At 54.6% G+C, this 25,153-nt stretch overlaps 15 protein-coding genes across 15 annotated transcripts; 4 read left to right on the top strand and 11 right to left on the bottom strand.

The window, feature by feature from the left end:
* Positions 1-120: 120 nt before the first annotated feature.
* Positions 121-2,224, top strand: LTR77_000404 (uncharacterized protein; the record flags this gene model as incomplete). The annotated part of the gene is made up of 2 exons (XM_064797671.1): positions 121-183; positions 272-2,224. 2 exons carry the CDS (start codon positions 121-123, stop codon positions 2,222-2,224), a joined length of 2,016 nt encoding a protein of 671 aa, XP_064663905.1.
* Positions 2,225-2,570: 346 nt separating this feature from the next.
* On the bottom strand, positions 2,571-3,790 carry LTR77_000403 (uncharacterized protein; the record flags this gene model as incomplete). Its single annotated transcript, XM_064797670.1, has 2 exons — positions 2,571-2,606; positions 2,645-3,790. The coding sequence occupies 2 exons, from the start codon at positions 3,788-3,790 to the stop codon at positions 2,571-2,573; spliced, it is 1,182 nt and encodes a 393-aa protein (XP_064663904.1).
* Positions 3,791-4,726: 936 nt separating this feature from the next.
* On the top strand, positions 4,727-5,170 carry SNC2 (Vesicle membrane receptor protein (v-SNARE); the record flags this gene model as incomplete). The annotated part of the gene is made up of 2 exons (XM_064797669.1): positions 4,727-5,096; positions 5,151-5,170. 2 exons carry the CDS (start codon positions 4,727-4,729, stop codon positions 5,168-5,170), a joined length of 390 nt encoding a protein of 129 aa, XP_064663903.1.
* A 584-nt stretch (positions 5,171-5,754) lies between these two features.
* On the bottom strand, positions 5,755-6,070 carry LTR77_000401 (uncharacterized protein; the record flags this gene model as incomplete). Its single annotated transcript, XM_064797668.1, has 3 exons — positions 5,755-5,838; positions 5,907-5,990; positions 6,050-6,070. The coding sequence occupies 3 exons, from the start codon at positions 6,068-6,070 to the stop codon at positions 5,755-5,757; spliced, it is 189 nt and encodes a 62-aa protein (XP_064663902.1).
* Positions 6,071-7,222: 1,152 nt separating this feature from the next.
* Positions 7,223-8,046, bottom strand: LTR77_000400 (uncharacterized protein; the record flags this gene model as incomplete). The annotated part of the gene is made up of 3 exons (XM_064797667.1): positions 7,223-7,829; positions 7,894-7,905; positions 7,964-8,046. 3 exons carry the CDS (start codon positions 8,044-8,046, stop codon positions 7,223-7,225), a joined length of 702 nt encoding a protein of 233 aa, XP_064663901.1.
* A 365-nt stretch (positions 8,047-8,411) lies between these two features.
* On the top strand, positions 8,412-9,314 carry LTR77_000399 (uncharacterized protein; the record flags this gene model as incomplete). The annotated part of the gene is made up of 2 exons (XM_064797666.1): positions 8,412-8,446; positions 8,501-9,314. 2 exons carry the CDS (start codon positions 8,412-8,414, stop codon positions 9,312-9,314), a joined length of 849 nt encoding a protein of 282 aa, XP_064663900.1.
* Positions 9,315-9,405: 91 nt separating this feature from the next.
* On the bottom strand, positions 9,406-9,863 carry LTR77_000398 (uncharacterized protein; the record flags this gene model as incomplete). Its single annotated transcript, XM_064797665.1, has 3 exons — positions 9,406-9,464; positions 9,525-9,664; positions 9,730-9,863. 3 exons carry the CDS (start codon positions 9,861-9,863, stop codon positions 9,406-9,408), a joined length of 333 nt encoding a protein of 110 aa, XP_064663899.1.
* Positions 9,864-10,069: 206 nt separating this feature from the next.
* On the top strand, positions 10,070-10,638 carry LTR77_000397 (uncharacterized protein; the record flags this gene model as incomplete). The annotated part of the gene is made up of 2 exons (XM_064797664.1): positions 10,070-10,255; positions 10,309-10,638. The coding sequence occupies 2 exons, from the start codon at positions 10,070-10,072 to the stop codon at positions 10,636-10,638; spliced, it is 516 nt and encodes a 171-aa protein (XP_064663898.1).
* Positions 10,639-11,004: 366 nt separating this feature from the next.
* On the bottom strand, positions 11,005-14,346 carry LTR77_000396 (uncharacterized protein; the record flags this gene model as incomplete). Its single annotated transcript, XM_064797663.1, has 2 exons — positions 11,005-14,007; positions 14,056-14,346. The coding sequence occupies 2 exons, from the start codon at positions 14,344-14,346 to the stop codon at positions 11,005-11,007; spliced, it is 3,294 nt and encodes a 1,097-aa protein (XP_064663897.1).
* A 507-nt stretch (positions 14,347-14,853) lies between these two features.
* LTR77_000395 (uncharacterized protein) lies at positions 14,854-15,939 on the bottom strand (the record flags this gene model as incomplete). The annotated part of the gene is made up of 2 exons (XM_064797662.1): positions 14,854-14,897; positions 14,964-15,939. The coding sequence occupies 2 exons, from the start codon at positions 15,937-15,939 to the stop codon at positions 14,854-14,856; spliced, it is 1,020 nt and encodes a 339-aa protein (XP_064663896.1).
* A 944-nt stretch (positions 15,940-16,883) lies between these two features.
* On the bottom strand, positions 16,884-17,499 carry ATP7 (ATP synthase d subunit; the record flags this gene model as incomplete). The annotated part of the gene is made up of 3 exons (XM_064797661.1): positions 16,884-16,913; positions 16,967-17,053; positions 17,116-17,499. The coding sequence occupies 3 exons, from the start codon at positions 17,497-17,499 to the stop codon at positions 16,884-16,886; spliced, it is 501 nt and encodes a 166-aa protein (XP_064663895.1).
* Positions 17,500-18,081: 582 nt separating this feature from the next.
* On the bottom strand, positions 18,082-18,771 carry EGD2 (GAL4 enhancer protein; the record flags this gene model as incomplete). Its single annotated transcript, XM_064797660.1, has 2 exons — positions 18,082-18,406; positions 18,464-18,771. The coding sequence occupies 2 exons, from the start codon at positions 18,769-18,771 to the stop codon at positions 18,082-18,084; spliced, it is 633 nt and encodes a 210-aa protein (XP_064663894.1).
* A 576-nt stretch (positions 18,772-19,347) lies between these two features.
* LTR77_000392 (uncharacterized protein) lies at positions 19,348-20,128 on the bottom strand (the record flags this gene model as incomplete). Its single annotated transcript, XM_064797659.1, has 2 exons — positions 19,348-19,945; positions 19,995-20,128. The coding sequence occupies 2 exons, from the start codon at positions 20,126-20,128 to the stop codon at positions 19,348-19,350; spliced, it is 732 nt and encodes a 243-aa protein (XP_064663893.1).
* A 372-nt stretch (positions 20,129-20,500) lies between these two features.
* Positions 20,501-21,128, bottom strand: LTR77_000391 (uncharacterized protein; the record flags this gene model as incomplete). Its single annotated transcript, XM_064797658.1, has 4 exons — positions 20,501-20,551; positions 20,621-20,884; positions 20,947-21,047; positions 21,104-21,128. The coding sequence occupies 4 exons, from the start codon at positions 21,126-21,128 to the stop codon at positions 20,501-20,503; spliced, it is 441 nt and encodes a 146-aa protein (XP_064663892.1).
* Positions 21,129-22,798: 1,670 nt separating this feature from the next.
* LTR77_000390 (uncharacterized protein) lies at positions 22,799-23,980 on the bottom strand (the record flags this gene model as incomplete). The annotated part of the gene is made up of 2 exons (XM_064797657.1): positions 22,799-23,625; positions 23,683-23,980. The coding sequence occupies 2 exons, from the start codon at positions 23,978-23,980 to the stop codon at positions 22,799-22,801; spliced, it is 1,125 nt and encodes a 374-aa protein (XP_064663891.1).
* Between the last annotated feature and the right edge of the window lie 1,173 nt (positions 23,981-25,153).

Below are 25,153 nucleotides of genomic sequence, written 5' to 3'. Positions count from 1 at the left end.
CTCGCACGTGGGTGCTCCCAACTGAGGCACAGCCAAACACACCGGGCGCCTACAAGAGATGCATACTCGCCAAAGAGGCCTGCTCAGCCGCCAGACCCCATGCACTGACGGTTCAAATCCATGTCTCGAGAAGGCGAAGGCGGTTCGCGCGGTGAGTATGTGAAGGACATCCTGTCTCTAAAGGTAAGTGAGGTTTTGGTTCGGATCATCTTCTATCCACGAGATGCTCAGAACTCTTACTTCGTTTTCTTTCGTCGCAAGGAATCTTCAGGCCTCGCAGCAGTACAAGTACTCCAACCTCCAAGCCGACAGAGAGATCCGTCTCTTCAAATTTGCACGAGGATGCAATGCAGCAACGATCCGTCTCACCATCGAGCGAGTCAGCCTGGAAGACCTTCCGGAATATGAATGCATCTCTTACGTCTGGGGCGACCCGAGCGAGACTAGGCCTGTCTATGTAGGCCAGGATGTCATTTGTGTGACGACAAACCTTTGGAACGCTTTGCAAAGACTCATAGGTGAAGTGTACGACGAGCGAAATGAGTGGAGATTTTGGGCAGATCAGATCTCCATCAACCAAAGCTGCCTTGAAGAAAGAGCAGATCAGGTTCCACTGATGTCGCAAATCTTTCCAAGGGCCAGACGAGTGATCTGCTGGCTTGGGGAAGAGGACGAGACGACCGCTGCAGCGGTGTTGGTGTTGGACGCATGGTGTAAAGCACGACATGATGAAGCTTTGCGGCTCCAACTGAGCGAGGATTTGAGCCGTGCCATCGCACATGAAAGACATGACGAGGTCACTGGTATCAAAGCCCTGCGGAACCTTTTCACTAGAGACTGGTTCAATCGGATGTGGACGCTCCAAGAGATTTTCGTCTCCAACACGACTGGACACATTGTGCTTTGCGGCTCTTACGCAGTCTCCTGGAATAACGTCTGCATTGCCTGCATGACCATGACCAACGCAAGGCCGATGACCGATATATACGATGTCTTCGGAGACAACTTTGACAACGTAGTGATGATGTTCACCATTTATCTTGGCGAGCATGAGTCCGACTGGATCAGGATGTCAACGCTACTGCCAGACGCCAAACTTCGGAAGGCATCTGATGCCCGGGATCGAGTGTATGCTCTCCTAGGTATAGCGGAACACAAGGGATACCGATATCCCAAGCCCGACTATGGTAAGAATGCCACGCCGGCTCACGTTCTGACAAAATACACTCGGGCCATCATCCAGCAGGAGAGGAGTCTGGACATCATGGGTATTAAGAAACAAGCTTTGTCGGATGGCATTCTCCCCAGCTGGGTCTTCGATCCTAACAACGCGGGAGGAGGCTTGCTGAGAGAGCGAGGCCTCAATGCCCGGAGGAGAGGTGCTGCAAGCTCGTTTGAACCTGCGATGGAAGCGCTTGGGTCGACATCTGATAACAACTGCAGCATCGGGCTCTATGGCAGAGACATCGGCCGTATTTCCAAGATCGTCGACTTCGACCAGTTTTATGAACGAATAGATCCCTTCTACAGCCGCTGGGAAGACCTCATTGCCGAAGGCAAACGGCTTGGCTACGAATTGGGTGTTGGTCACACGTATCACGTCACTTCAGAGGGGTCAGTGGCCGCCGTGCTGAAAACACTTGCAATAAACGACCTTTGGCTTGGTTGTCCTACAGATGCAAAGGGTTACACGCGCGAGAAAAGGCGACTGCACGAAGCCTTCCTCCAGTGGAGACACACACCTATACAGGATGAATCGGATGCCATTGCCGGACCTTTCAGGCATGATGCTGACCACGACTGGTCTCAAGATAGCCTTTTCGACTTTGCTCGGAGCCACTTTCGCTTCGAGGGACCCGCAGAATGCAACTGTCTCGATACAAGCGGAGAATATCAGGGCAGTAAGGCTCAGTTGCTCAAATGGCTGGAAACATATATCTGCGTGTATTTGCGCCTCAGACTCGCCGACACGCTGCATTATATGCACCTTTCAGTCACGGACACGGGACTACTGGCGCTGGTGCCGCACATGTCGACGCTGGGGGACAGAGTGTGTGTCCTACTCGGCGGCTTCAGTTGTTTTGTACTTCGGGCATCTAGAGACGAGTCGAGCTTTCGATTACTTGGACCTTCATACGTTCATGGATCTGAGGACGGTCGCTTCCTGCAAGATTATGAGACGTTTGGCGACACATCTTCAGTGGATAGGTTCAATTTGGTATGACTACATCAGCCCTCGTCGGAGCAGTCTCGATATTCGCATCGAGAGATCGTGGCGTTTGACGACTTGTAGGCAATTAAAGATAGAGGCGCGAGGGTCGTTCTATAATAATATCATATGACGGAATGGTTGTAACCCCATCCGTGACTTGCTACGCGGCTTTCATCGAAGTGTAACATGAACAGCTGAGGGAGAACAGAAGACAGTTGCAATGATGGACACTGAAGCAAACTCCTGAGATCCTGTTTTCTGTTCGGACGGCAGTAGTGATTAATCTCATCTAGGCGCCTCTGGCTGATAGATGGTCACCGGACAAGTGAGTATCTGGTCCACTCCAAAGCTCCTGTTGTTATGCGGCCTCGCCCCAACTGTCTTCCCCAGATCGCTACACCTCGCCCGCTCATACCGTTCACCCACTCTCACTAATTTGAGCACCACCGTTTCCGGCCGCCCTTTCTCGTTGTACATCCAGCAGTTCAGCGGACAGTCAATTTTACTTTTGCGGCCGCGGCCCCACTTGCTATTGCCTGCGGCGAATGCAAGGTCCAGATGGATGTCTTCCGGTGCGTTTGTATATCCACTCCCCGGCCGATGCACGATCAAGCTTCTGATAACGACGACATCTCGCGAGTCCTTGAAGCAGTCTGGTGAAGGTGCCAGGAGTCTCCAGCGATCTTCCTGTGGTCTCCACTGTGGTATCGCAGAAGCGTGAGAACCGGGACGGCGGAAGCACTGTAGACCGTTCCGAGGTGTTGTCCACGCGAAGATGGACTCGTCCGGGACCGTTTCTATTAGCGTCCGCTGCAGTCTCATGAACGCTCGTCGACCTTCTCCATACTGTGGCATCATGTTGATATCCAAGAGTCCGATCATGCTGTAAGCTATGTCTTCGACTTGCCCGGTGACTCTGCCCGCCATCCAGCTGAACTTGGTGGCAACGCTGGCCTCGGGCAAGTTACGCGGGCCGTTTAGATAGTGGGATGAAATACCGGTAACTCGCTCGATCTCTGGTGCCAGGGAGTTCCTTTCACCCATGAATCTCCAGTTCTGATCGTAGAACTCCATGCGTTCCGGCGCAAGAAGTTCCTGGAGCGTCCAGCCTCGTTCGAACCATTCTGACTCGACTCCTCCCAGCTCATTGCTCTCCTCGCCATTTGCTTTCGGTTGCCGCTTGAAGATCGAAGTCCCCGGTTGAGGGGGATATACGATATCGTGGAGAAACGTAAAACAGACCTCAGCGTTCCGATACCAGTCAAACATGGCATTGATTGACCGTGTCTCCTCAACCTGGTTGGTCTTGTCAATACAGAGAGTATCTGCCCAGAGCCAGTTGAGCGGCGAGGGAAGCGCTGTGGCTTGTTGGCAGGACCCTCGGATCTTGTTCACCGCGTCTGACTGGGGTTGATTTGTATCGAGAAAGACGGTTGGGTCGAGGTCTTGGAGCCTGATTTCACCGGGCAACCAGCGATGCGAGAGGATCGCATAGCGTGGGTCCTTGATTACTTCTGGATGGTCGCTCTTGAAGAGTTGGTATGTTTTGGTATTCAGCAAGCGGACGGGGAAAGACATGGCTGTGCGAAGACGAAATATGGGTCTTCAATGAGCACTTGTTTGAAGTGTCGCTTCAGCCAGCTTTCGGATCCATGTGCCTTTGGGGGTGTTGCCATTACATGTAGACAATCTGGCTCGATCCTCTGGCCCGCAAACCAGCCACGTTGTTCACCCGTTGCTCAACCCCACCCATGTCAGCTGCTGTCCAAAGGTGTGTGTAAAACGTACGTAATTGACCATGCTGAGCGACTGGCCAACCCAGCAACCCATAATTCCAGTCGACAGAAGACAGTATAGAACAAAGAACAGAAGATGTTCGCAGTAGTGGCGAATCGGACCGCGTCAGGATGCCATCCTCAGCCACCCAGCGAGCTGGGATGAAAGGCCGTTGTCAGCGCCGAGCCGCCCGCTGGGTGGTGAGACCTTCTTTCCAACCTCAAAGCACACCTCATCTCACCCTTCCATCTCATCTCTTCCATACAACCACCTACACGCCATCGCTGTCGCATCGCGTCACACCTTTCGCTCATACAGTAATCTGTACGCTAAATACACGCCTTTTCGAAAGCCCGCCGAACCCGTAGCAGCCGCCGATCCTCTCGCGAGAAGAAGGAGGCAAGATGTCGTCTGGTCAGGGATTGTACGATCCGCCTGCGAGCCATGGAGGGGAAAACCGCACGCAGCAGTTACAAAGTGTAAGTGCATGTTCCAGTCACTAGTGGAGTGAAGTGCGAGTGTTGCGAAGCGGGAGAGTGGAGGCAGAGTTGGTGAGCGGCTAGCTGAGGATTGCGCGGCGCGGTATCATTCATGTGCTCTTGTGCGACCGACTCAAAGATCGCTGTCACATGAGAGCACATGATGAACAGCGGCCGCCTTGGCAAACCGCTACTTCACTGCTCTGCCTCTCACTCTCCAGCTTCACAACCCACACCAAAGCACCGACAAGGCAACAAGATGGCCTACGACCCGCACTACCACCACAACGACTCCCTCATGCCGGAGCGCATGGGCTCGACATACCACCCAGTGACACCTGCGCCTGAGCGCGAGCGTTCATATTTCAAACCAGCGCTAATGGAAGAAACTCACAAGGAAATCGACTCCGCCGTCGACCAAATGAGGAACAACATCACCCAAGTCGGAGCTCGCGGTGAGCGCCTCGACCACCTGCAAGACAAGACCAACAACCTCGCCGACTCCGCGAACGGCTTCCGACGCGGCGCGAATCGCGTGCGCAAGCAGATGTGGTGGAAGGACATGAAGATGCGGATGTGTATCATTGTGGGAATCATCGTGTTGCTGATTGTCATCATTGTGCCGAGTGGTGAGTACCCGCGCATTGGCTGTGTGTCAGTGCAGAATGCTGACTGCCGAGCAGTCATCGCAGCCCGCAAGTAAACCCGCGCATCAGCGGCGCATTCACGAGAACGACACGAGCACGACCAACACAAGATACAAGAGCGCGGAGCAGCCTGGAGCTTCGAGGGAGGGGCGACTTGTACAGCAGGAGTAGTATGGGGCGATGCGGCGAAAATACGACATACCCTTCCGACTCTGAGCGGGTGAGCAGACTTGATTTTGATGGCACATGGCGCTTTCGCGGAGTAAGCTAGGAGTAATGAAGCCTTTTTGCACGAGTCTTGAGTAGTATAGCTGCTTTTGGGAGGTGTACTTATAAGAATGCCGCTTTTACCTTCACCAGCTCTCCAGTCTGCATTTGCTCGCATCATTGGGTGGAAGACATGGTCGTGAAAGTGAAGGAGACAATGTGCCACCCGCAAGGACATTATATTAAGACGTTGTAGTTACTCCTCGCTATGCCTGAGAGCTCTGGCGCATCGACCAGAACAAAATGGGGGTATCACTATTGCATATCCGTTCGCATCCACGACCATCCAGCCTCACACCCACCACACCTTGTCACACCCACTCTCCTTCCTTCTCGCCGGCTTCTCTCCTCGCCCTGCAGAAACCGGCGCGCGTTATACGTGACTCGTATGCTTTCTCTTGCCCGCCTTGCCGCACGTGAGACAGCTGACGATGGCCATGAAGACTGTAACGATGCCCTGCGCGAGGTATCAGTATGCGCAGCTAATAATGTAGAGTGGTTGTCTCCATGTTTGCCAGGACTCACGTCGATGATGGCTTTCAGGACTGTCACGATGCCGTTGACGACGGCCATGAAGCAGGAGGTGATGGCGTTCACGACCGACTTGAACTGCGGTTGGTGTTAGTGAGCTGCGACGTGGTGTGAGAGGGTGACGGTGGTGGACGTACGCAGGAGACGACGGCGCCCATGGTTGCGGTTGTTCAGTGAGATGGTATGTTGATAGTGGTATGTCTGGGCCGATGTCTCTGCTGTTGTCGAGGAGGTGTGGCGGAAGAAGGCTGAGAGTTCGGTGACAGGAGTGTGTGGAAGGTGAGACTTCAAATGTTGACGAAGCAGACAAACGTCCTTTAAAGAATGCGCGACCGACTTTTCCAGTTTGTCTCACTTAAGGGAAAGCACGTCCTCGTCCACGCGCCTTGCCTTGCATTTTATTCCCACCACGCAATTTCCCTCCCTCCTCTCGCCCGTCACCCGCACGTCACTTCCTCTATCCGCTCTACCCAAGGAAATGAAGCTGTCGCGTACAGAACAGATAAGCGACGTCCAAACAGCAAGAATTCTCGCCTGTCAGAAGCGCGCCCAGACGTGCTTGCGCAGGCCTCCATACCCGAAACAGCCAGACCGTTTGCTGCAACCGGTCACGCTCGCGCCGATTCCTGCTTCTTTGGTGGAGGTGTCAAGAGAAGTGTGGCAGATTAGACACGCTTTGGGCAACGATCGGACGATGGGGGACTTGGATGGGCTGACCATGCGCTTCCGCGCTTCCGGACGAGCTCAGTCAGGCAGGTTTTGGTAGTTTGATAGAGGCGCGCTAGGTTGATGCTGGGGGATCTGCCGAAGCTGTCAGTCGGGCTGTTGTCCGAGTGGTCGAGGAGGACTCTTCGACAGGACTGCAGTTGAGGCGTCGTGGCGGTGCTTGTGGCGGTGCGTGTATCAAGGTTTGGTTGTGCGGACTTCATGTCGTCTTTGGGTGATGATCTGAGTGACAAGACTTAAGCGCTGATGCTGCGGATAGATGTGGGATCTACTAGAGTGCATATCGGGGTCACACCAATGGGACAGTTGGGCGCAAGAGCGGGCGAGACTCGGACATTCGAATGACTGCCCAGGCTTTGGACTGAGTGCTGTTACACTTCTATATGCCTCGTCCAGGGGAAGAACACCCACAAAGGCCCGACGAGGATGGCAAGCTCAGAGAATACCTCCCATACTGTCCATCACCTCCTCCACCGCCTCCAAATCACGAGCGTGACCAACCACACCACCACCAACAACCCCGCCCCCAGCACCATTTTGATCTCCCCAGCATCATACGGCTCCCTTCCCCCATCCACCGCAAGTCACTTCTCCCCCTGATCCGGTATCCTCTCCAGCAAATACCTCTCCAAATCACCAAGCTCCTGCGGACTCGCATTATGCCCTAGTCCCTTATACATCTTCAGATCCACATTCCACCCCCACTCCTTCAACTTGTCCGCCGTCTGTCGTCCCCACTGCGCTTTCACCAGCGGATCCTCATCCCCATGTCCCATGAAGATCTTGGTCTCCTTGTTCGGGTTCTCCTTGGGCACCATTTCGCGGACCTTGCCTGCCAGCAGTAGGTAGCAGCTCAAGCCGAATATCCCTCCCAGGCGCTCTTGACATGTAATGCCTGCCATCAAGCTCATCGCGCCGCCCTGGCTGAAGCCTCCCAATACAATGCGTTCTGACGGTATGCCCGCCTTGATCTCCTCAGCGATCAGGTTGTGAAAGGTCTTTTGCGATCGCACGATGCCAGCTTCATCTTCCGTCCGGTTCGTCCAGTCGCCGCTGAAATCCGCAATATCGTACCACCCCGGCATCCGCATGCCCATGTTCAGCGTGATGGGAATCGCAGGAGCATTCGGAAAGATGAATTTGGTCTCGGGGAATTTGGACTGTTGACGCCATTGGTCTGCTAGGAACATCCTGCGCACAAAATCATCGTTACGAGGGACCTGGGAGGGTGGCGAGGGACATGAGCAATGCGTACCATCCTGCACCACTGCCAGAAACATCAGCGGGGGTGACATTGAGCGTTCGAGATGAGGACGAGGCCTCACCTGTCTCCTAAGCCGTGGGCGACGATGACCGTGCTGGTGTGGCGCTTGAGCGCCGGAACGACGAGGGCTGCTGCGCTCGACATTGTTGTAGCAAGTAGGAGTATCTGTATCTCGTGTCGAGGTTCAGTGGGTTGAAGTGGAGGAGCAAGGCAAGACGCAGGCGGAACGCTTCCGCTGTATAGACTTCCGGGGAACAGGCTGCTTAAGCAAGCATTCGGACTTTTGAGATGCGAGCATTGCAAACACGTCTTTTCATTGATAAAGGGTCTATATAGTTGGGATCAAGCGTGTTCTATACCATCCGTCTTACATGCCTCGTCGCGGAATCTGGTTGACCATCCTTCTACTTGGTCTTCTACTTGCTCTCATCCCGTTCACGAACGACTTCAACCTGGCGTCTTCACTTCGCAGTCTACTGCGAAAGACAGATTCATCCCAAGCGACTAAAATGCCTCGTACACCAGTCTACTTCTTCTCCCACGGGTACAACTCCCATCCCTAGCCTTTCCCAACTTCCCAACTAACCTACCTCCCCAGCGGCCCAAACCTCAAAGACGACACCACCCACCCCGCCTACAGTACCCTCCAAGGCCTCGGCCGCGAAATCACCCACACCGTCCGCCCCAAAGCCCTCCTCGTCATCTCCGCCCACTGGCAGCCCGACCACCCCAACACCATCCAAGTCTCGTCCCCCTCCATCCACTCCTTGCTCTATGACTACTACGGTTTCCCATCCGACTACTACAACCTCAACTTCCCGGCCACTGGATCGCCGGAGCTTGCTGGCAGAGTCATTGGTCTTCTGAAGGAAGCGGGGATTAAAGCGGAGGGCGTGGAGAGGAGGTTGGATCATGGTGTCTTCATTCCGTTCATGGTTGCTTTTGATCCGAAGGAGAATCCGCTGAGCATGCCTGTAGTGCAGATCAGTCTTTTCAATTCGGATGACGGGGCTGCGCACTATGCGCTCGGCGCCGCGCTGGAAGGGCTGAGAGATGAAGGCGTGGTGATTGTGGCGAGCGGCATGGCCGTGCATAACCTCCGCGACTTCCGACGGGCGATGATGGGTGGGTTTGTCGGAGGGCGAGCGAAGCCGATGGGGTACTGTGAGTCTTTCGATGAAGCTCTGCGGGAGGCCGTGGAGAAGAGTCCTGAGGAGAGGAAGGAGGCGATGACGGCGCTGTTGAAGCGGAGAGATTCGAGGGAGGCGCATCCGAGTTTTGAGCATTTGCTGCCAGTGTTTGTCGGCGCTGGCGCGGCAGGGAGCGACAAAGGAGATAGGCTGTGGACGTTGTGTGAGGGAAGTCTGAGCTGGGGGATGGTCAGGTTTGGGGAGGTGGCGGGTGAGGCATGAAACGGCTGGTCAACAGGTGTTTCGTATAGTACATATGTACAGCTCGCTATGCTGGGTGTATTCGAGGGGTTTGTCTGAATGTGGCGTGGTGCTATTGCCCGTCCTTGACCAGGGTGGTGACTTTGTCCTCGATCGCCTTGTCGTCCAATCCTGTAACCTCGTTAGCATTGCGCCTGGTGCTTTCCTTTTCTGGTGTGTATTCCAGCGTACCTCTCAAATCCTCCATCTTCTCCCGTCCAAACTCATACCGTGCCCATACTCTCGGTTCTGTTCCTTGCGCCTCTCGGATCATGATGGGGATGTAGGGGTTGTTCTTCTTCATCGTCGGGTAGGCTCGTGTCAGGAAGGATCTGATCATTACCGTAACATGTCAACAGGTGCATTGAAGTATGTCAATAGTTTTGCCATGACATACCGGACCGCATTGCTCTGTTCGCTCTGGTCGTCTGTTAGGAAAGGCCCTCGTTGTCGCATGGGGAAGCTTACCGTCTGGCAATGTAGAAAGCGTAGCTCTTTCAGCGTCTTCGTGAAAGCATACTTGCCCGACATTGTGGGCGGTTTGTTTGGAAGATCTGATGTTGATGCTGCTTCATTGAGCTCTCGTTCACCTAAAGCCCGACGACTCGGTCTTGGCACTCCGCCTCCGCTCGCGGACCTCCCCCCATCATCTCACTTCAAGCTCCCAAACACAACACCACCAGACCTCTCCCCTCACCACCCCTCGACCCTACCACTGGAGCGACAGTCTATCCAGAATGTCCGCCCGTCTAGGCATGCGCTTCGGCGCCGCGATGCGCCAGTCCGTCCGCCCGCAGATGCGCACCACCCAGCGGCGCTTCCAGAGCACCACCGCGACCCAACCAGAAGCGAGCGGCCTCTCCAAGTTCTTGAACAGCGAGGTCGGGCCCAAGACCGTGCACTTCTGGGCTCCCATCATGAAGGTACATCCTCCCGCACCTTCACCTCCCCCAGCTCCCCAGCTAATACCACCCAGTGGGGCCTCGTCCTCGCCGGCGCCGCCGACTTCACCCGCCCCGCCTCGCAACTCTCCCTGACGCAGAACCTGGCCCTCATGTGCACCGGCGCCATCTGGACGCGGTGGTGCTTCGTCATCAAGCCGCGCAACCTGTTCCTTGCCTCGGTCAACTTCCTGCTGTTCTGTGTGGGCGCGACGCAGGTCACGCGGGTGCTGAGCTACCAGAGCGAGCTTAAGGGGCAGACGATGGGTGAGATGGCGATGGAGAAGGCGAAGGAGGGTACGGAGAAGGTGGAGCAGGCGGCGAAGGAGCCGGGGAAGGTTAAGGAGGCTGTTGTTGGGAAGTAGAGGGACAAGATGGTGGAAGGGACTGTACAGTGTTTGATGGCGTACGATATTTCGAACCTTCAAGTGTGTTTGCGAATACACCCAGTCTCACGGTCTTTCGCGGGCGTACTGAGCTGTGCCAGATTCTGTCACGTTGGTTCTGCTTCAAGAGACCAAGTGGCTACGCTTAAAACCACGCATATCCAGGTCGACCGTGAATCTGCACCATACAAAGCACAAAACCGTAATGCAGCTGTGCTTGCAGTACCAGTATATTCACACATTACGAACACATATCTTACTAACACAAACAGTCAAGTCCCAGCTCAACGGGTATATCCAGCACCTCCAATTCAGAAAGGCGCCCATCGACCAACCATGCAGTGCTCAAACCCGTATAACAACCACAACCCCACAAGCCCTCGCCTCCCTAACACAACAAGCCAAACAAGTCCTCCCACTCCTCCCCACAACCGCACTCTCCCCAACCATCGCACACCAGGCCCTCGCCAACACCTCCAGATCCGCGTTACCTCTGCAGTCCAACACCACGACTTCCTCATCCAGTCCATTCTCCTCAGCCATAGCGGCAGACATCTTCCGCTCCGTCGGTGAACTCAGAGCCCTTGGTCTCGATTCTGGCGCGAGCGAAAGTAGAGAAGCGGCCGGTAGGACTGTGTGCTGGAAATCGATGTGCAGTGGATGGGCAGGGAGGGAGGGCAGGTTCTTCTCTTTGGGCGCGAAGCTGTTTTCTTTAGGCGTGGTGGTCAAGGTGGTGCTGCTACTGCTGGACGTGCTAGGGTTTGACGGGTGCTTGGTGCCTTGCGTCCAGGGCGTTGGCGGCTTCGCTATCGCTGTTGTGCTGGGGGTACCGGAGAGGTCGGCTTGGTGATGGGCTTTGTTCGGGGTACTGCTGGTGGTGGAGTCTTTGGGCTGGTGCTTGCGAGGGGTTGAGCGGCCGTCGGTGGCGATTGTACCAGTGGCGGCTGAGGACGGCGTACTTCGGTGCTCGAAGGAAAACTGTGGGCTCGGAGTAAGCGGCCTCGAAAGTCCGCGCGGTCTTGTGGTTTGTGGATGGCATGGATATGAGGATATGAACTGAACGTCGTACGTAAGCGGAACCGTGAGCAGAGGCATCTGTTTGTTAATCGGCGATGAGAAGGTGAGAACGGCTGTCGACGTCGATGAAGGCTCGTCGGTCGGCGTTACTGAATCAGAGCTTGATGTGTCGCTGGTGCTTTTGAAGGGTGAAGTGGCGGTAGCAATGGAGAGACCTTCGAACTTGACCTCGTTACCCATGACTAGTGGGCCATCCGTGGGTCGATTGAAGTCTCCAGCCTGTAAGGACTCGACCTTGTGCCCCTTGATCGGATCGGACTCTTTGGCTACAGCCTCCGAGTCCCTGATACATGGCCTCGCAGCCACAGCAGGAAGCTCTTGAGCATCGACGCCCATCCACCCATCGTCAAGGCCCTTCCGGGTTTCACCATCGAGCGGCACTGAGACCCAGCCCATGCACCCTACGCTTCCTTTGACGGCCGCCAGGACACGCCCGACTATGCACGACTGGCTCCAGAAGCCTCTTTGACCATATACGAAACCACCGTAGAGGTTTGCTTCCTCTCCCAGCACAGTGATGGCCTGGGGACTGTTCTCCAATAACGCCGACATCAGGAAGTGCCGTCCAGGCTCGCCAGGCATCACTAGTCCACTGAGCCAGGATCGTGAGAGCCAGCCACCGACCTCGAAGCTCTCGACGTTGCCGGCAATGTTGCGTGCCGGCAGCAGAGACACAGACTGTGCTGTGTTCTTCCTGCTAAAGCCGGGCCTGGAAGATGGAAAGGCAAAGAATGAATTCCTGGCGCCCGGAGTCGGAGGTAGGCGCGGGCTGGAAAGTGGCGTGGCATATATGCTGGCTGCTGTGGAAAGTGGCCGGTTCGAGAAGGGTTTGGACAACTTCGACTCCAGCTCGCGCTGTACATCGTCGGCGTGAGGCCACTGTAGAGTGTGGGCAAAGTGGGCAAGGCCGGCCAGCTGCTCAGGTTCGTTCTTTGCAAAGAGCAGCGGTTGAACCGAATGCGAGCTATCTTGGTCGAGAGGGTCTTCTTTCGCGGAGAAGAAGGTGATGGCGCTGAAAAAGCTGCTGCGGTTGGCAACACCTTTCTCTGCTGATGTAGGTATAGGCGGTGGCAGAGTTTTGGCAGAGATGTTGAGGTTGCTTAGGAATCTGTCGGCCAGAATGAGGTCCCACTTGATCTTTGGGCCTCGTTGGGTGTCAAGCGCTTCGGCATCTTCTTGTGAGACGATTGGTGGGAACGAGAACGACAGGGCCTCCAGGGCGAGAAGGCGCATGAGCAATTCGGCGGAGAGCGTGATCTGCAGCAAGAAGACATCTCGCTCGTTGAGGGTGCGGCTGCCGTCCACCTGCGTCTGCTCGAAGTCCTCCGGCGCCCAGAGTAGCTGTCCGACTCTTGTCCTCCACTCGACACGGCTGAAGTCCCGCCATAGACCATTAGTGTTCAACACCCTCTGCAACGCCGCGACCTGTGTCTTCAGCGTGACACTGCCTGTACCAGCAGAAGTGGTCCCCAGCTCAGCACTCAGTAGCTTGTCGAACAACTCTTCACCCATTTCCTCAATCTTCCTACGATTCCACGGATCGGGCGACTCCCATTGGTGCTCCTTGATGGCCGCAAAGAGCTCGCCCATCTCTGTCAAGCGATCGATCATGTGCTCCATGTTGAGCTGCCGGAGACCAAGCCACTCGGGGTCCATTTGCAGCTGTTCGCGCTTCTTCAGTGGCGCAGTATCGTCCTGTACAGCAAGATCGTCTGCGATCGGAAGCTGAAGGAAATGCTCGAAACCGACTGCACCAGTATCCAATCCCTCTGCCGATAGCATGCTAGGCACCTCCAGCACATCGCTACCATATTTTACGGTCTCATTGCCCTGCTCGCTCGACGGCCTCTCCACTTGCTCTTGACTCCGTGACTTTGATAGCGTGCTTGCTGCAAACGATGCATGGCTGAACCCTTCATAGTCTGGTGAAAACTTCGACGTCGTCTTCACATCACCTCCTTGGAATGCCACTTCCGGATTGTAGTGCCCAACACTTTTCCGTACCTGGAAATAGGGTGCTCCCAGAAACATGGCCTCAATCTCCAGAGGGGATAATGGTCGCCTATCAAGCTCTGCCTGGGACTTCGAAGACATAGGCGAGACACCGTTGGACGGATGTCGGCTGCGAGTGCTTGCTCTTGTCCGCTGCTTCTCCAAGAAGGCTTCAGTCGCCTTCTTCTCCTTCGGCGACCGGGTCAGCCTGTCCATGACTTTGTCGTCGAGGTCAAAGGTGCGCACTTGCACGCTGTTTCGTTTGGAGGTTGGCTTGACCTTACCAGCGGTTAGTCACACCTCGTGCTGCAGTCACTCGAACCTTACCACTTTTGATCTCTTGCGCGGTATCCGCCTTTCCAGCTTCGCACTTCTGGCCTTGAGATTTGCGCCTGTAGCACGAAGGCCTGCGCCGGTCTTCTGTAGAAAGTCCTGCATAGCGTTCTTCGTGGGCGGGGCCTGCGCCTCTGTCTGTTGCTTTTCGTCTGCGCCATTGCTCAAAGCAGCGGTCGACTGTGTCTCTCGAACGCCGATCTTGTTGTACGCTGCCGTGGTCGGCCTTCCACCCTCCTCCCTTGAATCGTTGCGGAATACTTGAAAAGATTGACGGAACTTCATGTTGTGACCAGCACAAGAAGCCGGTGAATGTATGTTAAAATCAAGGGAAATTTCGTGTACGGTCCCAACTATAGCGCTGGTATACCGTATACACTGCCAGATGTCTGAGGGCAAGAGAAGGACAGCAAGAAAGGTTGAAATTACAGTGCACGCTGCGCAGCAAGCATGCCTTGCCCGTCAACCCGTTGCGAGGTCCAGAAACCAGGCCAGCGTGCGGACCATGTCGCAGGCATTGCACGAGATCTTCCCGCACCCGGTTGCATCGCTGCATGGAACGGTCAAGACTTGCCTAGTTGAAGAACACGGGGTCAGGGAAAAGTGGCGTCCAGCCGGTGCGCACGCGAGATTGCTGCAGATGGTCTGAGCGACGTCTGTAATCTGTCGAAAACGTGAAACAGGGTATGAGTCGCAATCGTCCCGCTTGCTGTTTCACCCTTCCAACAAGGCGCTAGTGCGCCAAGAGAAGACGTGTCTGGACTTGCATCAAGTGCTTCTTCAAAAGACATCTCATTGCATGCTCAGGTCGTGCCGCGACAGCTCTGCGTACGCGTCTGTAGGTGTATAGGTACCACGAGCTATCCTTGTGCAGACTTTCAGAAGGCCCAGGACCCACTGACCTGCGGCATCACCTCGAGCCGTCGCACGTTCTGCCCATGACCATATCTCCGGATCAAGCCATTCAATGTCTTGGGCAGTCGAAGAATCGAAAGAGCGCTTCATGATGCTGCTTACCACACGGCGATCACACCCGGCAGTTGTAACAGCCTGCCGTAGAAGGTTCGTGTCCGGCAACAGTCCCAGATGCCAGAAAGCGTTCAAGGCGGCTATGGAGTTGTCCGCAACAGCCTGTTGGAGTCCCTCCCTCACGAGGTCATGGAGGTACGGATAATGAACGACCAGCGGTTGGGAGGTATGAGATATCAAGAGACCGAGCAAGCGTATCTTGTCGTCGCTGAAAGGGCCACGCAAAAGCTTTGCAGGAGGCAGTAGCTTGTGACTTGGCGCAAGATGAGTCCAGGTGAAGGCTGTTTGGTCTTTGCTGGCGACAGTCTCGTCCGCGTTCGTTTCGGATTCGACATCTCCGTTTTGATTGCTCTGTTGCTCACGGTCTAGGGTCGATAAGTTCAGTCGTTCGTACTCCTGAAGCAGCCAGTCTCTGAAGAAAGTATACCCGAAGAACTTGCTGTTCATCAGGCGCGTTGCAGCCGTAAGCGGAACTGCACCGGGATCCTCGTCGCCGAAAGTGGGCTCTAATAATCGAGCAGTCAATCGATGGTACAGATGAGTGCTGTTCAGCTGTACAGCAAGGCGAGGCGAACTCGATGGCAACTCCACGTTCGCTGACAGATCGAAGATGTGTTGTATGACTTCAGTCGGGAGCTCTTCAAGGCGCGATAGTTGTGGCGAGGGCGAGCGTCGTTTTCTCCTCGAAGAAGGTTCACTGGCCGAGGCATAGGCCTGAGAACTGGCGCCTTGCTGCAACGGCAACGTAGACTGGATACGGTGCACTTTTCGCTTTTTTCCGTAGTTCCACTTCTCAGCAGCTATGCCATTCCGCTTGCCGCGTACTCTGATCGGTGTAAACTCCGGCATGATGAGGTGTTGTGCGCATAACAAATCTGTGAGGACGTATTAGCCGCCGAATGCATTTGCACGTGCAGTAATGTTTAGGATTCGACATGGCCTCAGAGATCTTGGTGTAAAGAAATGATCATGCCCCCGAAGAGAGGTCAACTACAATCTAGCGTGATTGATTCTTTAATCATAGGAAGTTGCTGGTGTTGTGAGAAGAGTTCAACGTACCAAGTCTTGAGACGGCGGCAGCGCCGGTCTTGATTAAGCACAGTCTCCGATGTCCGAGGATGTCCTTTTTCTGCGCGGTCAGCAAGACGTGTAAAGGCTCATGACAACAGCAGAGTGAGAAGTCGCGGCAAGTTGAATGCTGCAAGATGGGATACCGAGCCTTAGTGAGGTGGCAGTCCCCCACGCCTTGAAGTGCCTGGTGCCGACACAGAACCGCAACGGAAAAGATGTCTTATAGGTGAGATTCACTACAGGTATCCTCAGCAGTCGCGGGAAGTTGTTGTTGTTGGTGCAATTGAAAGTTCTGAAAGCGAAAGTGCTGAACGCATATTTGCTCTTAGCGCGTTGAGCGTCTTGGCACTAAATCCAGAAGCAGGGAAAGAGGCTGCACATCCAGATGGTGTACGAGATACGCACGTCCATGAGCTTAGTATAACGATGCAAAGGTGTTGTACGGAAAACATGTGTAATTGCATTACAGCATGGAAAGCAAGGCAGCGGCCAAGTCACGGCGCTATACTAGCGAGTTCGCAAACAGAAAGGCAACGCTTCTCATCAACTTTCGTGGGCATTGATGTTCAGTCTGTCCATGAGAGGAGACACGCCACGCCCTCAGACTTACCGGTAGTGGTATGGCGAGAGTTACTCTGAACAAGGTGGAGAAGGAGACCGGCAGCAACTCGAATCGACACCAGTATATACATGTTTGTCTAATAAGCACCATCCATTCCCGACTATAGCACGGAAAGGTCGCCGAAGCGCTCCTGCGTAGGATATTAGTGAACATTGTGCAGGTTCCACAGATGAAGAAACGCACCTTGTAGCCGGGTACCTGCCAGCGACCCTTGGACACAAGCTGGGAGACACGCTCGTCGATGTCTGGTTTGGCAGCCACCACTTCATCCTACACACAGCATTGTCAGTATACCATCCGTATGTCCCCGCTGCAGCCATCCATGTACATACCACAGTGAGGTCCTCGAACGGCCGGGCAGTCTCGATGTTCTTCAGCGTCGCATCCAGATCCTTCAGCTCTGCATCGACCTTGCTCTTCGTCTCCTCCGCGCTCCTCACAGCCTGTGCCTCAAAAGCCTCAATCGCCTTGATTTGGCGGTTGACGTCGTATTTCTTCGGCTGGAAGGCATTGACTTGCTTCTCGATATCGGCAATCACGTCCTGGTTCTTGAGGATGCTGCGGTACTGCGCGAAGTCGACGCTCTGAGGCTGGTCTTGCAGCTGCTGCACCCGGCGGCGCGCATCGTCATTGCGCTTCTTGAAGTTGGCGAGGGCGTTGGCCGTGCTGCCTCGGAGGCCCAGTTTGGATCCGAGGTTGGCCCAGTCGATCTTCATGGCGGCGGAGCGCTGTTGTTGTTCGTTAGCTACGATTCAAGGTCTGCTCGCCCACGAGCGCGGCGGAAGCCTTGGCCGGACGAGACCTGCGCCAATGGCTTCTATTTCATGATCGCGGATCTATACGTACTGTGGCCGCCATCTTGAGGGTGATTCAGTGTTGTGAGAGGAGTGGTGTGGTTGTTGCTGGGAAGGATGAAGTGGTCTCGAAAGCTAGGAGAGCTTGGTGTCGTCGGAAATTCTTCGGCCAGTGTCACGTGATGTGCAATGGCTGGCCAACAGCGTCAAGCAATTAAATCGAACGGTTGTTTCCAACGACAAAAGATCGCGCTATGAGTCTGTAGGGAAAATGGAAGGTTTGGTGGAATACATCATGAGAAGAAGTGGCTTCGCGTCGCTTGAAAGCATGGCTTTATTGGTTCCTTTCTACAACACAGAAGCTACCAGATCTACGGCTACCTCGACTTGACTGAGAAGTAGTTCCATGGACCGCCAGCCATTTCAGCTACTGTATTCTCAAGCAGCAGCCGTCCGCAAACTCCGCTGCATGGAGCAAAGCGTTGTCCAGCCCGCGAAGCGAGCCTATATGCTCAAAGCCATGATACTGTTGACAATGTCGTTGTCGTTCTCCTTGAGCGCCTTGACAGCCTTCTTCCTGCTCACACTGGCCTGCGCCATGACGAGCTCGATATCCTTCGCCTCAAGCCCAGTATCGTCGACTTCTTCGCCATCATCTTCGTCCTCCTCCACTTTCTTCTCGCCTGCACCCTCAACGGCCTTGCCGGAGTCGCCCTCAGCTGCGTGATCGTGGCCGGCGTGGTCGTTGGCGGACTGAGCGGCGAGCTGCTGGGCAGCGGAGGCCTGAGCCTGGGAGTTGAGGTCTTCGATCTTGGCCTCGCCGAAGATGCTGCATCAAAAGGATTAGCCACAGCTACCGAACGGTCGTCCTTCACTCTCTACTCACATCCAAGTGTTGCTCGATGGCGACTTATAGACGTCCGGCTGGCTAATAACGAACAGGATGTTCTTTGGTCTCCTCAAAGTGACCCTCGTGATGCCCTCGACATGCTTCAGACCCAACTTGGCGATCGCCTTGCGAGCCTTCTTCTCGTTCCTGCTGTGCACAGCGACAGAGGCGCCGGCGGGGATGTTGGCCTCGCCGCCCTCGCCTGCCTCATCGGAGTCGTCTGCGGAGGAGTCCTCGGCGTCCTCGACACCTGCTTCCTTCTTCTCTGGCTCATCGGGGAGCTCCTCGACACGTGGGTTGGCCATGGTTGAGGGTAGGGTGGAATTTGTAGGCTGGAGCTGTGGAGCTGCTATTAGCATGTATGGATATACAAGGAGCTGCAAGTGTGCGCCTTGGCGGGAATCCGGCGTAGCGCAACACCGTGATTTGATACACTTACAGATAGCAGTCAAAGCTGGACTTGAAAGGGTATTGTAGTGTCCAGCAAGTCCTCCTGCTCGACAATGGGTCAATGGTTCGGGTGCTTCAAGCTTTCGAGGTCGATGGCAGTAATTTCGGGTCTTGGCGCTAGTGCAAAGGTCACGTGCTCAATAAAATCCAAAAGCATCTGAGACTACCTGGGTAGACATTCACTCTCATTGCTACAATTATCTCGAAAAGATGAAGCTTGACATGCGTAGCACCAGCCGGTTCATACTCACAGCAATGCTGCCGCTCTCATCATACTCTTACGCACATACAATCATTCAGTCAGCAGGTCTGCATGTCTTGCATCGACCTCCTCCAGTTCCCCTCCAGATTGCGTATCGGCGATGCCAACTTGTCTACAGAAGCCTCGAGCTCGCCCGGCCATACTCCACCTAGCTGCTCTCTGACCACCTTTATCGCGTGGTTCTGTCTGCTATCCTGACCCTGTACTCACCACCCCCTGCCCTCAGCTTCCGATCAAGAGCCGCCACCGCCTCCTTAGCCTTCTCCGCGCTCATAACGTCAACAAAGCAGTAGTAGTGGTATCCAGGCACGAACTTAGTTCCAGGCCAGGGTTGCGTTGGTATGATCTTGCTCACAGCCTGAATGCCAAAGCCTTGGAAGAGATCTCGCATCTCAGCATTGATGGCACGGGCACCGTCGATGCGAGGCAAGCCGCCCACCCAGAGACGCCGACCTTCATCGCACGGGAGTGTCCAGTGGTTCTTGGCTACTAGGTCATGCCATTTGTCGAACACGTACTTCGGTGGCCTTGCGCGGGACGGAAGCGGGTCGCTTGGGGCGCATCCCCAGCTGTAGGTCTTTGGTTGTACCATGCTAGTCTGCCTTCGCCGCTTCTCTGTGTATGAGCTGACTTTGACGGGGCGGCCTCGGACATCCTGGCCTGCCAGGGTCTCTACTGCGAGACGAGCATCTGCAGGGAGCAGATCCACAAAGCAGTAAGATGGATTGCGGCCAGTGAATGGGTCTATCGACATGTCGAGCTTCGACCTGCGATGTGTCAGATAATGCGGGTGTCACAGAGTTTGGAACAACTGACATTAATATTCCATTGACTTTGAATTCGATGTCTTCCCGTTGTGCCTGGTAGGGCAGGTTGCCCACGTAAATTCTGTCCATGTCAAGCACGATATCTTGAAATGGGTTGAGCAACATGAAATGGGGTGGAATCATGTTGGAGGTAAAGTCGACCTCATTCCCGAGCATAAAGACCGGACGCAAACGGTATTGGCTTGCGTAGCGCTGCTTTGTCTTTGTTCCATGATCCTGAAGATCCAGTAAAGACCAAATAGAAATTCCCACCCTACAGTAGAGGGGCCTACCTGAGCGATGGCAAACGTTGTGCGGGGAGACTGGAGTTTCGAAAGTCGTATATTGACCGCTTGATTGAGTGCTAATATGACGGTTCTGCGCCGATCTCGAGGCAAACCTTGTCGCCAGCCCGGTATGCTCGTCTCTTCGAACTCCAGCAGCATACCCCATCCATCAAGCATGAGAAGTATGCCTTGCCAGCGGGGCCTTCCTTAAAGCAACTACGCCAATGGTCTATGCCTTCGCCTTCGCCGCATGCATCGTCTTCCGCACCTCAAAGCGAGCCTGCCAACGAGTTAGTGCCCGTTGCCTCAGATGTCCCTAGACCCCTGCTTGTCGACGCATCTCACTCACCTGCTTCCGTAGCTTCATGACCTTGAAACGCTCGAAATCACTCAGCTGCTTCCTCCGGATGCTTCGCTCCCTGCTCTTCTGGAAGTTCGACGCCTGCCACTTGTCCAGGACCTTGTGCTCCTCCCACAACTTCTTCAGCACAGAAGTCCCAGCGGCGCGCGGTAGCTTCGGGATGACGATTCCGGTGAGCGACATGTAGGAAAGGGCTGCGGCGTGACGAGGGACTGCTTGAGAAGCGTCGTCTGTGGGGTTGTCGATGAGGACCTTGAATCGATCTGTTAGTCCTGCTTCCCTCCCCATCTTGCGCGCCCGGTACGAGAACGTACACGCTTGTGGTCGATGATTTCCACGATAGCTGCCACCCTGCCGACGTAAGGACCAGCGCTCAGCAGGACCACACGTCCAACCTCGACCAGCTTCCACGAGCCTGAAGAAGTGTCAGTATTCCACCGGCAGTCAGCATTCCAGCCTAATGTTCCTTACTCGTAACAACTTCTGCGTCGCCCATGTTTTCGGTGTTGTCGTTGTCGTCGTGGGTGGGTTGGTGTTGTCGTCTCGAAGTTGCGACTGGATATGAGGTGGACAATTCTGTCTGGTGAAGGTGCGTCTTGGCACACTAAAACATGACTCGCGCGAAAGCAACCTCTTTTGCTTCTCTCAAACACGACTTCACCTCTTCCGCACCACAACGACACGAAGACTTCGTCAACTTCTTCATCATTTTCACGCCGACACTCGGCCCACCGGACTATGGATAACATACTCGTGCTCGGGCGCCGTCACTCTGGTAAGCATGCGCTCTTCACTTCCTCCTCCTCATAATGATGAGAAAAATTTGCGAATGAGACCATTGACTGGAGTTACTCGCCTGTTTCTCATACAGCATGGCCCCAATGATCTTCAATTCTTACATATCCTGAACGACAGCCCTTCTTCCTGCTCTGCTTTGGCTCCGCTTGCAGAAGTTGTACTGACCAAGAGCAGGTGCTTGATCTGGCTGTCTATTTTTGCCGGCACGGCTACTATTGCTGTGCCCTCAACCTTGATGAACGCGATGTATTGATGAGGCTCTCGATTATGTCGCCCAAGCTGGACTAGTAACATAAGGTAGAGACGGGTCTCGGCGCATGGTAGTCCTTCTACCGCCTACCAAACGGCTAAGCTGCAGCAACGAGGCGTTCATGGTTATATGTAAGATCCAGCACGCCCGCTTCTGCCATGAAAGGTTGTCGCGAAGCTTCACGTCTTGTCTTCAGGCCCTGGTGTATGGTCACTACCAAGGTCGCTAGCACGAGAACGACGGTGGTCCGGGCAATACATTTTATAGCACGCATCTACAATTCACGCGTTGTCCTCTTGAGGAGATCTCCTCTACTTCATTTGGTCATCTCTTCCATCTATGTTCTCTTCTGGGTCGCCGTAAGAAACCACTTAGGCCGCAATCAACACGAAAGTCCTTGGAGATGGCAAATCCATCTGTACATCCATCACTGTTTTGAGGCAGGCTTCCACGAATTTGAGCGAATTGCTCGCTACCACCCCATTCCTCTAGTGACTTGGACGTAACAATTCATCATCTCCAGCAAAAGCGCGAGCTCTGTTCTCTCCGGCGACCCTTCAGCCGGTTTCCTCGTATGTTGTGTAATGCTCTTTTGCTTACTTTCCGAGACTACAGAGTGTCACCCTCAGAGGCATGGCTAGTACCTACGGCTCGAGAGTAATTTGTTACTTCCGGTGGCGTGCGTGGTGGGAGGCTGCGGATGATGGAACGCAGGCTGGCTGCTTGGAGGTGGGTTTTACGTGCAGAAGCGAAGACCTACTGATTGTGACGAAAATGGTCGCAATGGCACAGAGTGATTATCTTTATTTCATGCGATCAAGCTATGGAGGCAAACCGCCTTTCCACGCCGACGCTTCTTTTGCCAATATCGCGTCGGTGCCTCCATCATGGCATCAAGCCCGGCCCACACTAACATTACAATAGAAGCATACATCTTGCCAACTCCGTTTCTAAATTGCACCAAGCCGTAACGTAAGGCCTTTGAGGCGCGTGCGTTGTCTTCCGCCGATCCTCCAGAACGCCCTTTTGCCCGCCCAAAAGTCTCAACAGTGGTATCATCCAAGCACCCGACATGCAACAGAAAAGAGGCGCTCAACAACCACTCAAAGCAAAGCATCTCAAACGTCGTACAGATGCGGCACGCCGCCTGCGGCCCCAGCAGCTGTATGGCAACCCCTCTCATGCCTCTTCATATTACTGCGTACGCTGAACGCCTTCCCACACCCTGCGTGCGGGCACTTGAACGGTTTCTCTCCAGTATGCGAGTGGCTGTGGATCTTGAGGCTTGACGGTCGGCTGAAGGCTTTACTGCACGTCTGGCAGATATATCGTTCTTGCAACTGTGGGAATTGCGCCTGCGATGAGGGGTTGATGTAGTGGTGGTGCTCCCAGACCTTGGGCGGGGAGCCGGAATGTTGGCTTGGTTGGGCCATGGGTGCGCTGGGAGGTGGCATCTGTGATGATGGAGGGAAGTTGGATGGGAGTTGTCGCTGGCTGTACAAGCCAGGTGGTGGGTATGAAGGGTCGGGTGGGGAGTAATATGAGCCGGTCGATGCTCCACCAGGTGAATTGGAGTAGGGCGAGGTGCTGTAGGCTCCATAAGGCGATACGTTAGGCTGGGATGGTATTGAGTGGCGCTTGATGAACTGTTGTGCGGCAATCGACCTCTGATCGGTCGCTTCGACGTTGTTGAGTGCTGATGCCATGAAGTATGGTTGGGCTACCGACAACGACGAGCCAGTCGATATCGTTGACGGGCTATGCGTACCCTCGATGACTGAGTCGTTGCGCAAAGGTGGTGTTGGTGGTATCGCGGTTCTTTGACTATTGGAAAGGTCTTGAGACGGATACGTTTGTTGCTGCCTTTGCTCAACTGGCATCGCTTGCGCTGGCTGCTGAGGCATCGTATTTGACTGCTGTGCTTGCATCTGGGCTTGTTGTATAGCTAGTCTTCATCAGCATGGTTCTTTAAGAACATAGAGAAGGAATCATTGAGACATACCGGCCTCTTGAGAAGATCGGTCGCCATCGGCCAAGTCGAGCAAGTTTGAAATCGACGGCAATGAAGGCTTCGCTCCATCCTCTCCAACCATTACACTAGAGCTCTGATGCGATCGTTGTTGCGCAGATAGGTATTGTTGTGTCTCGGCGGCCGATGCGTAGTGTGCGTAAGGGTTAACGTTCAGCGATTGAGCCATACTGGGACCGGGTTGATGAGCTCGTGTGCTGTATATCGCGTACTGTTGCGGATAACCTTGAAAGCTGTCGCGGGGAGGATATCCCATCATGACCGCCGCCATTGATCGATGGCTTGGTGGAGTCCTTTGGTCTTGGTGATGAGGTGAAGTCCTTTGGTCTTGGTGATGAGGTGAAGTTGTCGAAGTTCTGAGCGATTTGCAGAGAACGTAGGACGATTTGTTGGAGAAGCTCGATGCGACTACCGATGACAATGTCCAGGGAGCAGGTGAGACAGCAGCGGAGTGATTGACAGCTAAATCGAAAGGGCTGCGTCCAGGACTCGATGGAAATTGGCCGTGCTGGAAGCTTAGTTGGAATCTAACGTCAACAATGCGGATCGCCGTTGGGTTTCAGAGAGACAGGAGCGCCAGTAGTTCAGACCCTGGTCGCAGGCACTCGAGCTGGTCAAGAATCACAAGGAACCGTTGCCCGGCTTCGCTAATGAAAGTTCGGCGGGTATCGAAGAAGGCACTTGGTGCCAACGCTAACCTGCTGACTTGGGCCGGATCCTGGTCGTTAATCTATCGAGGCAAGGACACGAGCGTTCGGAAGGCGGAGAGCATCGTAAGGATTCCTGCACTGGATCTCCCGAGCGTGTTTGAGATGCAATGACGATCGTCGCTGTAGAAGGACGGAAAGTGTATCGTCCTCGTTCGTCGAACCCGTTGTGGCGGATAAATTCCTCCCTCACGATTGGTTCGTATGGAATGCTGGCTTGATGGATGGCTCGCTGTTGACGTCTGCTTCGGCACCTCCAACTTCCAAGCAGACCTGGAGCGGCACGCGGGCCCGTGATGGCGGCTTTGCGGGCGTATTCGCGAAGAGACCACGGACGCCAATCGGCGGCTGTCAAATATCTGCTGCAGTCAGTGCAGTACGAACTAGGTCGGCAGCGTCTCGATAGTAAGAGGGGCCGCTCAGCAGACAGGAGCATTAGTCGAGAAGTTCGGCGACGAATGAAGCCGATTTAGCAAGCACCGATGCCGCATGATGGCGTTCGGGGGATTTATTCTGGAGCTGCAACGTCTTGATGGGCTGGCTCGTGCATGGCAAGGGTCTGTAGTCTGTTGGGGGGTCGGGCGATGTGGAGTGAAGAAGAACACTTTAACTCGACTGGTTCCCACAATTGACGGCTTGACAAGCGAGCACCAGAAGGATTAACGTCCTCATCCACTCAGCTCACGGCTTGACCGAGAAGTCTATATCTTGCGAGCAGCCGTCGCTGGTTTGCCGTT

The sequence above is a fragment of the Saxophila tyrrhenica genome (assembly GCF_035928015.1).
Source record: "Saxophila tyrrhenica strain CCFEE 5935 chromosome Unknown scaffold_1, whole genome shotgun sequence".
Lineage (NCBI taxonomy): Eukaryota > Fungi > Ascomycota > Dothideomycetes > Mycosphaerellales > Extremaceae > Saxophila > Saxophila tyrrhenica.
Note: the sequence above shows the minus strand (reverse complement) of the source record. Positions and strands in the feature narration are given on the sequence as shown.